The sequence below is a fragment of the Bombina bombina genome, chromosome 12, assembly GCF_027579735.1.
Source record: "Bombina bombina isolate aBomBom1 chromosome 12, aBomBom1.pri, whole genome shotgun sequence".
NCBI lineage: Eukaryota > Metazoa > Chordata > Amphibia > Anura > Bombinatoridae > Bombina > Bombina bombina.
Genome location: NC_069510.1, coordinates 125,018,664 through 125,034,221, shown reverse-complemented (window position 1 = coordinate 125,034,221; position 15,558 = coordinate 125,018,664). Strand labels below are relative to the sequence as shown.

Genomic DNA, 15,558 nt, shown 5'->3' with positions numbered 1-15,558 from the left:
CCTTCTCTACCTGTCATATGCCAGTGATACCACACAGAAATCTGAGCTGAGAGCGACACCTTCTCTACCTGTCACATGCCAGTGATACTACACAGAAATCTGAGCTGAGAGCGACACCTAGTGGCACCTTCTCTACCTGTCACATGCCAGTGATACCACACAGAAATCTGAGCTGAGAGCGACACCTAGTGGCACCTTCTCTACCTGTCACATGCCAGTGATACCACACAGAAATCTGAGCTGAGAGCGACACCTAGTGGCACCTTCTCTACCTGTCACATGCCAGTGATACCACACAGAAATCTGAGCTGAGAGCGACACCTTCTCTACCTGTCACATCAGTGATACCACACAGAAATCTGAGCTGAGAGCGACACCTAGTGGCACCTTCTCTATCTGTCACACCAGTGATACCACACAGAAATCTGAGCTGAGAGCGACACCTAGTGGCACCTTCTCTACCTGTCACACCAGTGATACCACACAGAAATCTGAGCTGAGAGCGACACCTAGTGGCACCTGCTCTACCTGTCACACCAGTGAGACCACACAGAAATCTGAGCTGAGAGCGACACCTAGTGGCACCTTCTCTACCTGTCACACCAGTGATACCACACAGAAATCTGAGCTGAGAGCGACACCTAGTGGCACCTTCTCTACCTGTCACACCAGTGATACCACACAGAAATCTGAGCTGAGAGCGACACCTAGTGGCACCTTCTCTACCTGTCACACCAGTGATACCACACAGAAATCTGAGCTGAGAGCGACACCTAGTGGCACCTGCTCTACCTGTCACACCAGTGAGACCACACAGAAATCTGAGCTGAGAGCGACACCTAGTGGCACCTTCTCTACCTGTCACACCAGTGATACCACACAGAAATCTGAGCTGAGAGCGACACCTAGTGGCACCTTCTCTACCTGTCACACCAGTGAGACCACACAGAAATCTGAGCTGAGAGCGACACCTAGTGGCACCTTCTCTACCTGTCACACCAGTGAGACCACACAGAAATCTGAGCTGAGAGCGACACCTAGTGGCACCTGCTCTACCTGTCACACCAGTGAGACCACACATCTTTATATAATGGAGATGCTGTGGGATTTCTAGCTCTCTCACAACTAAATCTGCTGTATAAACAAACATCTAATAGGTATTTTTAACCAGATAATTGTCACAAAGCATAAGTACACAGAGTGCGGCACACATAGCAGATACAGAAGGGGCAGAAATTAGTACATTTGGAGCACTGTTACAAATTGGAAGAGGGGGAGAATTAGTTGGCCCCAGAGCTTATGGTTGGACACCCTGTATTATCTTTACCTTATGTGAGATGCTGTGTGCGTCCAGCGCTATACACATAAATAATAATAATGTGTCAGGTTTCCTGCCTGTAGCTGGTGACCGTAATGAGGAATTATTGTAAAGTGATAACTTGTTCTGTTTTTTTAAGGTGACTTTTTGGTGCCAAGAGAGAAGTCTGTGAATAAAATCGGACACGGTAAGTTTTCTTTATAAAGTGACAGCTGTGCCACAGGGTCTGTAATGCGTCTCGGCAGCCCCAGAGAAAGGATAATGGTGCGCTACTGGGAGCTAACTGAACACACCTAGTGAACCAATGACAAGAGGCATGTGTGCAGCCACCAATCAGCAGCTAGCTCCCAGTAGTGCATTGCAGCTCCTGAGCCCAACTAGATATGCTTTTCAACAAAGGATACCAAATAAATGAAGCCAGATTAGTAAAAACTCTACACTGTCTGAATGTTGAAACTGATGCTCTGTTTGATCCATGAGTTTAATTTTGACTTTTACGTCCCTTTAAGCATTTTTTGTGCAAAACAAAACTTAACATGTTTAAAACAGTTTCTTTCACATGTATGGTAGTTTGTTTTTTTAGTGTGATGTCCCTTTGTGCAGTGAACAATGATTTCATAATTGCCCTGAGATTGGAGTTTTATCTAGAAACCTGAAGTATGCAGCTTGTGTTTAACATACATAGAGATTGTGGTTATCGTGTCCCGTGTAAAACTGGATCAGCTGCACCGAACTAGTAACTGTAGTGTTTGTGTGAGATTTACCATTAAAGGACCTTTAAATGCAGTCAAATTGCATAATAAAAAGACAATCCATTTTCCGGCCCCTGGTATCATGTGACAGACATCAGCCAATCACACCCTGTGAGGTTGTGCACATGCTCAGTAGAATCTTGTTCCCCAGAAAGTGTGAATTTAAAAAGACTGTGCAAAATGTGATATTGGAAGTAAATTAGAAAGTGTCTTAAAACTGCTGCTCTATCTGAATCATAAAGGTTTAGTTTGACTTGAGTGTCCCTTTAATCACCATTTCTCATCTCTGCTCCCAGCTTTACATGCGCACGTTCCTCTATTCCGTCATGTGACACATTCAGCAAAAGTGCAGGTGAGGAGCCAGGCCGAGGATCTAATGAACAGTGAATGGGCGAGGGGCGCTAACAGTTTTACTTTTCTCTAGGAGATCGCTCACCGGTTGGGCCTGGTTAAACCCGTCATTGTGCAGAGCATGTACATATTTAAAGTAAGTGTGATGATAAAATACTGCAGGGGAGGGGAAGGTAAGTATCTATCAGCCCCTTAAATCCATAAATAGATCTTAAAGGGACACTAATTAACTGACATTTGTCCGAAAAAATTCTACTGCTCATGTGACATTCAGACTAAGTGCTATTGCATTGTCTATTTATTATACATTTATTTTATGTTACTCTGCTGTATTTAGTGGTCCTTTAAGTTTGCTCTTTCATTTCCTCTTATCCTTTCAGTTAAAGGGACAGTCAAGTCCAAAATAAACTTTCATGATTCAGATAGGGCATGTCATTTTAAACAATTTTCCAATTTACTTTTATCATCAATTTTGTTTTGTTCTCTTTGTATTCTTAGTTGAAAGTCTTGGAGGCTCATATGCTAATTTTTTAGACTTTGTAGGCCGCCTCTAATCTGAATGCATTTTGACAGTTTTTCACCACTAGAGGGCATTACTGCATGTATTTCATATAGATAACATTGAGCTCATGCACGTGAAGTTACCTAGGAGTCAGCACTGATTGGCTAAAATGCAAGTCTGTCAAAAGAACTGAGATTAGGGGGCAGTCTGCAGAGGCTTAAATACAAGGTAATTACAGAGGTAAAACGTGTATTATTATAACTGTGTTGGGTGTGTAAAACTGGGGAATGGGTAATAAAGGGATTATCCATCTTTTTTAACAACAAAAATTCCGGTGTTGACTGTCCCTTTAACAGTGATATTGTGTGACACGGTTCTTTGCAATGGGTAAATCTGTTGTGCACAAATATAATCTAAACAATGGCAGTTGTCTCAGTTTGATAATTGTCCCTATATTTTGTGTTTGTCATAAAATTATTTTTTTTGGGTTATGGATTTAATTTCTCAGCGAGAAAAGCTGTTGTTATTTTAATCCCCTCCTTTTATAGTTACTCGTAGACTTCCACATCTTGGGTATTATTTTATATTCCATACGTAACGGCTTGTGGACTCTCGCCACCTATATGAAAGTAAACATAATTTATATCTCACCTGATAAATTAATTTATTCCATGGTGGCGAGAGTCCATGAGCCCCCACCCGTTTGCAGTTATTTTTGTTTAGGCACATATTTTTTCATGCTCCTCATTTTTTGCCTTTTAATCCTTATTAATACCTCACCACTTGGCTATATGTCAAACTGAGGTATGAATGAGGTGGGATGGGTTTTATAAGCTTTTGGGGTTTGGGAAACTTTGCCACCTCTTGGTTGGAATGTCTATCCCATACGTAACAGCTTGTGGACTCTCTGCACCATGATATAAATGTCGGCACCATGATATAAATGTCGGCACCATGATATAAATGAATTTATCAGGTAAGATATGAATTATATTTTTTATAGGTCTCAATAAATCTAAAGATTTACAGCTACAACTGCCATTTATCTTATGTATTAATTTGCAGGGTCTGACTTGTTAATATTCAGGCTGGCTGCTAGGTATCTAATGGTTTATTGAAGACTTTTAGGTACAGATTGTAGCAACACAAATATGCCTAATAAATAGTATGATAAAGAGGAAAACATAGATTTCCAGGGTAGACAAAACGGTGTGTTATAGACAAATGTGTGGAAGAACATGTGATATCTGGATGCAGTTAGGAATCTTAGTCTGAATATCCCTACACGACAAAAAGAGGAGTTGTGACCTAATAACTAGTATTTATATAGCGCCTTCCTCCCAGTGGGACTCAAAGCGCTTTTTCAGCGCTCACTCTCGGAATTAACCAAATCGGCAGCAGGTTATTATTACCCAATTTAATGGTACTCATTTTATCGACCTCAGAAGGATGAAGGGCTGAGTCGGCCCTGCCTGGATTTGAACCTGTGACCTTGGATCTTTTAAGCAGACTTTTTTGTAAGCAGGGCATTTAGCAACTGAGCAACCTCACCAGCGATACGCACTACAGTTTTAGAACAGTTATGTTAAAGGGACATTAAAGAGATAGGAAAGTCAAAATTAACTTACATGATTCAGATAGAGCATGCACTTTTATTTTTAAATGTACTTCGTTCTCTTTGTATCCCTTGTTGAAAATGAATATGCACATATCCTACACTAGTGGGAGCTGCTGTTGATTGGTGCCTGCACACATTTGTCTCTTGTGATTGGCTAGCTAGATATTTTCAGCTTCCTGTCAGTAGTGCAATGCTGTCCCTTCAGCAATGGATAACAAGAGAATGAAGAAAATTTGATGATAGAAGTAAATTGGAAAGCTCTTTTTTGTTCTATCCAAACCATGAAATAAAATGTTGGGGTTTTCTATCTCTTTAAATCCAAATTGTGTTTTTCATGATTCAGATAGAGCAGCAATTTGAAAGAACTTTCTAATTTACTTCTATTATAACATTTTCTTTTGTTGAAAAGCAGGTAAGCTCAGGAGTGTGCACAAGTCTGGAGCACTATATTGCAGCAGGTTTACAAGAATGTTAAAGGGATTGTAAACACTAAAAATGTTATTGTTTAAAAAGATAGATAATCCCTTTATTACCCATTCCCCAGTTTTGCATAACCAACACGTTATATAAATATACGTTTTACCTCTGTGATTACCTTGTACCTAAGCCTCTGCAGACTGCTCCTTATCTCAGTTATATTAATATACGTTTTACCTCTGTGATTACCTTGTATCTAAGCCTCTGCAGACTGCTCCTTATCTCAGTTATATTAATATACGTTTTACCTCTGTGATTACCTTGTATCTAAGCCTCTGCAGACTGCTCCTTATCTCAGTTATATTAATATACTTTTTACCTCTGTGAATACCTTGTATCTAAGCCTCTGCAGACTGCCCCTTATCTCAGTTATATTAATATACATTTTACCTCTGTGATTACCCTGTATCTAAGCCTCTGCAGACTGCTCCTTATCTCAGTTATATTAATACACTTTTTACCTCTGTGATTATCTTGTGTCTAAGCCTCTGCAGACTGCCCCTTATCTCAGTTATATTAATATACTTTTTACCTCTGTGATTACCCTGTATCTAAGCCTCTGCAGACTGCTCCTTATCTCAGTTATATTAATACACTTTTTACCACTGTGATTACCTTGTATCTAAGCCTCTGCACACTGTTCCTTATCTCAGTTATATTAATATACGTTTTACCTCTCTGATTACCTTGTATCTAAGCCTCTACAGACTGCTCCTTATCTCAGTTATATTAATATACTTTTTACCTCTGTAATTACCTTGTATCTAACCCTCTGCAGACTGCTCCTTATCTCAGTTATATTAATATACTTTTTACCTCTGTGATTATCTTGTGTCTAAGCCTCTGCAAACTGCCCTTTATCTCAGTTATATTAATATACTTTCTCTTGTAAGGTGTATCCAGTCCACGGATCATCCATTACTTGTGGAGTATTCTCCTTCCCAACAGGAAGCTGCAAGAGGATCACCCCACAGCAGAGCTGTCTATATAGCTCCTCCTCTAACTGCCACTATCAGTCATTCTCTTGCAGCTCTCGACAAGAAAGGAAGTAGCTAGAGAGATGTGGTGTTTTTATTTAGTTTATCTTCAATCAAAAGTTTATTTTCAAATGGTACCGGAGTTGTACTATTTTAGCCTCAGGCAGAAAGTAGAAGAAGAGTCTGCCTGTGGTCTTTGATGATCTTAGCAGGTTGTAACTAAGATCCATTGCTGTTCTCACACATAACTGAAGAGATGGGTAACTTCAGCTGGGGGAATGGCGTGCAGGGTCTCCTGCTATGAGGTATGTGCAGTTTAAATTTTTCTAGAGAAATGAATATGCTAGAAAATGCTGTTAATATCGGATTTATTTAAGGTAAGCCTGATTACAGTGATTTAATAACGACTAGTATCATGCTTGCTGTAAAAGGTAATATTCTTATTACTTTCTCACATTACTGAAAAATAAAAAGTTTGCTGGAAGTGTTTAAACGTATTTTTTTATACATATTGGTGATAAAACTTTATTGGGGCCCAGTTTTTTCCACATGGCTGGCTAGATTTTGCCTAGGGATAGTTTTGTTAGGCCCTCTCACTGTGAATACAGGGTGGGAGGGGCCTATTTTCGCTCCTAAATGCGCATTAGATTTTGCAGCTTGAGACATCCAGTTTCCCTGAAGGAGTCCCCTGAACACTTAGGACCTCTCTAAAGGGTTTTTGTGCCTTTCAAAGTCGTTATATGGGCAGGTAGGGCCACAGCAGAGCTGTGGCAGTTTGTTGTGACTGTTGAAAAACGTTTATATCGTTTTTTTGATCCGGTTTTGAAACTAAGGGGTTAATCATCCATTTGCAAGTGGGTGCAATGCTCTGTTAGTCTATTATACACACTGTAAAAATTTCATAAGATTTACTGCCTTTTATCACTGTTTTTCAATTTCTGTTTCTCTTAAAGGCACAGTACTGTTTTTATTTTTTGCTTGTTTACATTTATCAAAGTGTTTTCCAAGCTTGCTGGTCTCATTGCTAGTCTGTTTAAACATGTCTGACATAGAGGAAACTCCTTGTTCATTATGTTTAGAAGCCATTGTGGAACCCCCTCTTAGAATGTGTACCAAATGTACTGATTTTACTTTAAGTTATAAAGATCATATTCTGTCTTTAAAAGATTTATCACCAGAGGAAACTGACAAGGGGGAAGTTATGCCGACTAACTTGCCCCACGTGTCAGAACCTTTGACTCCCGCTCAAGGGACTCCCGCTCAAGAGGCGCCAAGTACATCTAGCGCGCCCATGGCGTTTACTTTACAAGACATGGCGGCAGTTATGGATCATACCCTTACAACGGTATTGTCCAAACTACCAGGGTTACAAGGAAAGCGAGACAGCTCTGGGGCTAGAAAAAATACAGAGCACTCTGACGCTTTAGTAGCTATGTCTGATATCCCCTCACAATATGCAGAAGCTGAGGCAGGAGAGCTTCTTTCTGTGGGTGATTTTTCTGACTCAGGGAAGATGCTTCAACCTGATTCTGATATGTCAACATTTACATTTAAGCTTGAACACCTCCGCGTGTTGCTCAGGGAGGTTTTAGCTACTCTGGATGACTGTGACACCATTATAGTCACAGAGAAATTGTGTAGATTGGATAAATACTATGCAGTGCCTGTTTACACTGATGTTTTTCCAATACCTAAAAGGTTTTCAGAAATTATTACTAAGGAATGGGATAGACCAGGTGTACCGTTCTCTCCCCTTCCTATTTTTAAGAAAATGTTTCCAATAGATGCCGCTACACGGGACTTATGGCAAACGGTCCCTAAGGTGGAGGGAGCAGTTTCTAACCTAGCTAAGCGTACAACTATCCCCGTCGAAGACAGTTGTGCTTTCCTAGATCCAATGGATAAAAAGTTAGAGGGTTACCTTAAGAAAATGTTTATTCAACAAGGTTTTATTCTCCAGCCTCTTGCATGCATTGCCCCAGTCATTGCTGCTGCACCCTTCTGGTTTGAGTCTCTGGAAGAGGCCTTACAGGTAGAAACTCCATTGGATGATATACTTGACAAGCTTAAAGCGCTTAAGCTAGCCAATTCATTTGTTTCTGACGCCATTGTTCATTTAACTAAACTAATGGCTAAGAACTCAGGTTTTGCTATTCAGGCGCGTAGGGCGCTATGGCTTAAATCCTGGTCAGCTGACGTTACTTCAAAGTCTAAGCTTCTCAATATTCCCTTCAAGGGGCAGACTCTATTCGGGCCTGGACTGAAGGAGATCATTTCTGATATTACTGGAGGAAAAGGTCATGCCCTTCGTCAGGATAGGTCTAACAAATTAAGGACCAAACAAACTAATTTTCGTGCCTTTCGAAACTTTAAGACGAGCGCGGCATCATCTTCCTCTAATACAAAACAAGAGGGAAATTTTGCCCAGTCCAAGCCAGTCTGGAGACCTAACCAGGCTTGGAACAAAGGTAAACAGGCCAAGAAGGTTTCAGGGTTTCTTAGGACTCCCTGTAGAGGTGCGCTCACGGAAGGTTATAACAAATAATGTCAAATATACAGTCCAATCGAATCCAAAATACGGCAGCTCTTCCAATTGTTTGTGGTACGATGAGCGAATCTAGATTGAAAGTAAGAAGGCGCCAGACATAGGGTAATATTGTTACAATCTGCAAACACGCTCAAGTAACATATAGATGGAATACTTACAAACGAAACGGCACCAAATCGTGCCTAGTGAGACAGACCGGGACCTCAACCGTCGCCCGGAAGACCAACCAATGGCATGCACCAAACTCCTGCAGTCACGTGAATGTTGTAGCCAATCACCATTTCTTTGGGCTCACACACCTTCCTTGCAGACGTCCGATTCAAAAAATAGGATCACAGTGTAGACAAACCAGGTGTCCCATACACTGCGGTTTCAAGATATTGATTGGTAACAGTGCTAGAGTGAAAGTAAAACCCACTCCAAACGAGGTACACTAAAAACAATTTATTTAAAATGTTTTAAAATCAGCAACGCGTTTCTCGACCATGCAAGGTCGTTTCATCAGGCTTAAATACACAGTATGGTATTCCCGCTGCTTATGTACCTCTTCTAACCAATCACAACATCTAAAGCCTCACACACCTTTAAGGAGGGCGGATATGTTATTCTCAATGAGCACGTTTATTTCAGACCACATTGGAAATCATGCTATTATACTTAACTTTGCATTATATCATAACAATGCTAATATACGTCCTCTACATATTTGAATTTTATTTTGATCTTATGTTATTTCATTTCATTATACTATCTTGCGTGACTATTTCTCTTTGAATATTTCATTAATTATTATTATTCTATTTCCTCTATCATGAACTATATACTATTAAAAGGGGCTCTATATATAATACATCTACAGTATATTCCAATGTAATCTCAATAGAAATGTGCCCAAATTTTACCTTAGTCTCAATAATTATGTCAATATCTTATGTAAAATACACACATTCTGACATTATGCTATATAGCGTTTCAAAATAACAAATAATGGTTATGAATTTATTTCTTATGGTTTTATGATATAGTTATTAAGTGTCATAAAATTATGTATCAATAAAATCAATTATTATGTTTTCTAAACCATTTGACCAAAAAGACATATTTGTTCATAATTTGCATATTAATGCTTATGTATTTGACCATCAATTGATATAGGGTAATTGTTCTTAACTGGTATCATAATAGAGCTGGCTATGGTTTAATTGACCAAAAAGACTTATTGTCTTTATCTCATAATACACTCCTATTTATGTCTTTGTATTGATTATTGTTCTCTATATGTAATAATGTATTTACTTTGTTTATTCAATGGTTTGATTATTTAATATTGTTGATTAATTAAAGGCTGCAAGGTCAATATTCAAGTTAAGGCCTAATGGATGTAAGGTTTGTAACCTATATATCCAAAAGGTCTCTCTTTGTCTTAATCTGAAAAAACGGTTGTAAAGATCAGATTTAGGGATATGTTCTATTGGAGTTATTTTTAAACAGCATGGATTTCCGTCATGTTTTGCATTACAGTGTCTGGATACACTATGTAATTTATAATTCTTTTTAACATTACGAAAGTGTTCGGACCATCTTACACTTAGGCGTCTGCAAGTGCGACCTATATATTGATGTCCACAAATACAAGTTAACATGTAAATTATATAGTTAGATGCACATGTCATTCGACTATTCATTCTATATGTTTTCGAGGTGACATATGATTGAAATGTGTTTACATTATTAGTAATATGATCGCACATCTTACATTTCTTATTATTGCATTTAAAACTCCCTTTTCTTAGTCGTTCACTGATATTTTTATTTCCAAATTGATTCGGTCTTTCTCCATTATTTTTATTTTGCATGATTTTGATCTTATTTTTAACAATTTTGCTGGGTGCTAAAATCCTTTTTAGGTTTGGTGCCTTTTTAAAGACTACTGTTGGTTTTGTGTCAAGTAACTGACCTAATATAGGATCCTTCTTGAGGATTTTCCAATGTTTATCTATACTTCTTTTTATCATATCATGATTGCAATTATATTCTGTAATAAACATGACTTGATTTTCTCGGCTCTCTTGAGATCTATTAGAATTTTTTGAGAAATATAAATTTCTGTCATCATTTTTAGCTCTTTCATATCCACTATTAATGATATATTCTGGATACCTTTTTTCTCTAAATCTTTTTTTGAGGATTTGGCTCTGGGACTCATAATCCGTTATGTTACTGCAATTTCTACGGATTCGTTTGAACTGCCCGTAGGGTACATTTACCTTCCATGGGTGATGGTGATTGCTCCTATAGTCTAAGTAACTATTACAGTCAACTTGCTTAAAGTGTGTACTGGTAATAATTTTGTTGTTATCGAAACGTATTGATAGGTCCAAGAAAACCACACCACTATCATCTATTGTACTAGTGAATTTTAAGCCTCTATTGTTATTATTTAGATGCTTTACGAAGTTTTCTGCTGATAATTTGTCGCCTTTCCAGACGATAATCAAATCATCTATAAAACGGCCATAGTATACCAGGTTCGCCCCAAAGTTTGGGTCATATATATACTGTTGTTCGAAAGATCCCATGTATAAATTGGCATAACTAGGGGCGAACCTGGTACCCATGGCCGTTCCTCTAACCTGAAGATAGTATTCATCTTGAAAAATAAAATAATTATGGTGTAAAATAAACGAAATTAATGATAAAATGAATTCTTTTTGGGTATCTGGTAGATACATGTCTGTCTCTAGAACTTCAGAAATAGCTTGGATACCCATTGTATGTGGGATGTTAGAGTAAAGGGCTTGTACATCACATGTGATCCAAATTAGGTCACAAGTGATGTTAATTTTTTCAAGTTTACTGATCAAGTCCGATGAGTCTCGTATATAGGAGGTTAGACCTATTACGTACTTCTGTAAAAAGAAGTCAACGTAAGATGAAGCATTGTCTGTTAAACTCCCTATTCCCGAGATTATCGGGCGACCGGGTGGACATTTGGAGTCTTTATGCAACTTGGGGAGATGGTAATAAAAGGCTTTGTTAGGTTCGGTTGGAATTAAATAATTTTTTTTCTTTTTTATTTACTATACCTTCTTTATAGGCACACTCTACTATATCCCCCAATGTGGCCAAGTATTTATTGGTTGGATCAAATGACAATTTAATGTAATAATTCTTGTCATCCAGGATTCTATTTGCCTCTTTTAAATAGTCTGTCAGATCTTGAATGACAGTTCCCCCGCCTTTATCGGCTTGTCTTATGACGATAGACTTATCATTTTTTAAAGACTGAAGGGCCTGTTTCTCATTCCAATAGAGGTTGTTCTTTTTATTTAAACTCTTTGGAATCTGATCTAAATCATCGGTCACCATTTGCCTGAAAATTTCTATGTGGGCATTATTTTGAAGTTTAGGAATAAAGTTTGATTTATTTCTAAAGTTTGTATGGATGAAACCTTCACACAAATGGTCCATTAATGATTCAGGCTCAAATGTAGGAACAATTTGGTTTTTGAGCCTGGCGTCCATACTATCCAACAATACAGGCAACATGGTTTCCTCTTTTAATTTTTTCTCTGCAAAAAATTTTTGCATCGAAAGCTTTTGTGTGAATCTATTTAGATCAACAAATAGGGAAAACATGTTGTGTGTATTTGAAGGACTAAATGACAATCCTTTTCCTATCACCCTGATTTCGTCGTCTGACAATGGACGGGATGATAGATTAAAGATGCCCCTACCTAGTTCCTGTAGTCTTGCCTTTTTGTAGGCTGTACTTCTTCCTCTACATCCTCGTCTGTGTGAGGTCTTTTGCCTTTGTATGGTGAGGTTAGGCTGACTACAGGTTCTAGGTAACTGGCAATCTTTTTTTGTTTCCAAATTGGTTGTCTTGGGCGCTGTTCTAAAAAATGGTTTCCTGAAGTGGATGGTTGGGGATTATTTACCTCATTATATTGGAATGGCCTTTCGGCACAGTTTTGAGGGTTTAGGTCACTCAGTGTATGATACCTATTTGAGGTGCTAATTTCAGTGTATTCTTGGGGACTAGAATTTCTTACATTTTGAGTATGTTCTCGAGTCATATTTTCTACTGGTGTTCTCATATGAGGTGTTTGGTTACTAAACATCATTTGATCGTTTGACCAATGGTTATTAGGCGATGGTCTATAGTGATTGTATTGATCACGTGGATTCCTATCCCTGTTATGATGATGAAAATTTCTTTCATCTCTCACATAACCATAATTGTTTGTATTAGATGGGCCTTTATGGGACCAATTCTGATCAGATGTCTGATGTTGTTCCTTCCTAGGTTTTGGTTGATTATATGTATTCTGTCTATAGTCTCTGTCATGATAATTCGATACTTGTCTATTATAATTTCCGTTATTATAATTACCTGAATTTTTCTTATTATTGTTATTGTTATTATTTTTGTTTTTGTGTTTATGATGACTAACCACTGTCCATCTACCATCATAATATTGATTGTTGGTAGGTGTGACTGGATTCATCAGATTTTCTTCCTCTGAATGCTCATTTGAATTAGATGTTTCTGTCTGTATTTTCTTTCTATTATAAGTGTAAATTTCACCTTTAAGGTAATCCTCATTGTCCCTGGCTAATTTTCGATTTTTGTTTTCCATAAGTTCTTTCTGATAGTTATCTGTTTTTTGCAAAACCATATAATTAAATTCTTCGTATTGTTTAGTAGTTTTATATTTGTCTAGGCTTTGTTGAACTACTTCTATTTCTTTAGATATTTTTTCAACTAGAGATTTCCGATAGGAAATCAGAATTTTCATAAGAGATATTGAACAAATGGTTAATGTGTCCTCCCACTTTGTGTTTAATGATTGGTCATCCTTAAATGAACAATTTTTAAGAATTCTTAACCCCCTAGGGACTTGGTTGGCATCCACATATTTTTGGAGCATCTCTGCATCTAACCAATGTCTACATTCATCATTTATAAGGTCTTCTAATTTTGCGAATAAAGTATGAATTGGCAGATGATCAATAGATGTATCTTCACTAGGGGCCACATTTGTGGATCCTACATGTGAAACTAATAATAGTCTCTTATTATGTCTTTCGTTAATAGAAAGCATATTTGGATATTTCTACAAAAGTTTTTTGAATCGGACGTCTGCAAGGAAGGTGTGTGAGCCCAAAGAAATGGTGATTGGCTACAACATTCACGTGACTGCAGGAGTTTGGTGCATGCCATTGGTTGGTCTTCCGGGCGACGGTTGAGGTCCCGGTCTGTCTCACTAGGCACGATTTGGTGCCGTTTCGTTTGTAAGTATTCCATCTATATGTTACTTGAGCGTGTTTGCAGATTGTAACAATATTACCCTATGTCTGGCGCCTTCTTACTTTCAATCTAGATTCGCTCATCGTACCACAAACAATTGGAAGAGCTGCCGTATTTTGGATTCGATTGGACTGTATATTTGACATTATTTGTTATAACCTTCCGTGAGCGCACCTCTACAGGGAGTCCTAAGAAACCCTGAAACCTTTGTAACCACCGGATAGTTGTTTCCGTCTGAGGTTGCCGCCGGACCATGAACCTTGAACAATGGACTAAATTGTAAAGTATATGAATCATATTAATGCTATATTGCTCACTACATTATTATTGAATATTGATATCTTTCAGTGTTGCTAATTGGGATTTTACATGCCACTGAATACATAAGCATAGTTTTCTGTGATATCATTGTCAGCTGCCTTGCCAGTAGCACGATAGGTTTTCTATCTGAATGTTTATGTGCTACATTTGAAATACGGTCTTGGTATTATTTTTGAATCACTTCAAGCCTGTCAGCTAATATAGATAGTATTCCATGGGTCATTTTATACAGCAATAGTAATTAGCCACTGAACATTCAGTCACAACATTTTTAGAATTACTATAGTCTATAACTTGTAGTAATCTTCTTTTTTCTTTAGAGATTAAAAGACTGTGAGGAATTTTCAAAACACGTGAATCATATTTTAGGCTTTAGTCAATCACATTGTTTTTTACGAAATATTTAGTAGCACTAAACTGGTGGAAAGAATTTTTTCAGTCACAATATTTTTAGAATTAGTACAGTCCAAAACTTGTAGTAACCTTTTTTTAGAGATTTAAAGATTGTGAGAAATTTATAAAAACACGTTAATCATATTATAGGTTTTAGTCACTCACATTGTTTTTATAAAATATTTAGCATCACCAAATTGGTAGAAAGAATAACTATCACTTGATTTATTGGAGAAACATATTTGAGCACTGTTTGATAAAATATCAATTAATCCCATATATATAAAAAACAATCACTGTAAAAATATATTTATTCCTGATCCATTGACACATAATAGTAGTGTAACATTGGTATATTGACCAAAATACAATTAAATAGGTTTACAAGCTTAAAATAAAATTAAATAACTCTTTAGATCCACAACTTTTGTAGAAATATCCAAATATGCTTTCTATTAACGAAAGACATAATAAGAGACTATTATTAGTTTCACATGTAGGATCCACAAATGTGGCCCCTAGTGAAGATACATCTATTGATCATCTGCCAATTCATACTTTATTCGCAAAATTAGAAGACCTTATAAATGATGAATGTAGACATTGGTTAGATGCAGAGATGCTCCAAAAATATGTGGATGCCAACCAAGTCCCTAGGGGGTTAAGAATTCTTAAAAATTGTTCATTTAAGGATGACCAATCATTAAACACAAAGTGGGAGGACACATTAACCATTTGTTCAATATCTCTTATGAAAATTCTGATTTCCTATCGGAAATCTCTAGTTGAAAAAATATCTAAAGAAATAGAAGTAGTTCAACAAAGCCTAGACAAATATAAAACTACTAAACAATACGAAGAATTTAATTATATGGTTTTGCAAAAAACAGATAACTATCAGAAAGAACTTATGGAAAACAAAAATCGAAAATTAGCCAGGGACAATGAGGATTACCTTAAAGGTGAAATTTACACTTATAATAGAAA

The 15,558-nt window shown here is 37.4% G+C and overlaps 1 protein-coding gene across 2 annotated transcripts in view; it reads left to right on the top strand.

Moving 5' to 3' along the window:
• The window catches only part of PHYHD1 (phytanoyl-CoA dioxygenase domain containing 1), a 93,632-nt gene that overhangs the window by 41,471 nt on the left and 36,603 nt on the right, over positions 1-15,558 (top strand). For both annotated transcript variants that reach the window (XM_053696026.1, XM_053696027.1), the window contains exons 4-6: positions 1,458-1,505; positions 2,367-2,422; positions 2,495-2,557. In XM_053696026.1, the coding sequence (XP_053552001.1) occupies positions 1,458-1,505; positions 2,367-2,422; positions 2,495-2,557 (167 nt within the window). The remainder of the gene's footprint in view (positions 1-1,457; positions 1,506-2,366; positions 2,423-2,494; positions 2,558-15,558) is intronic.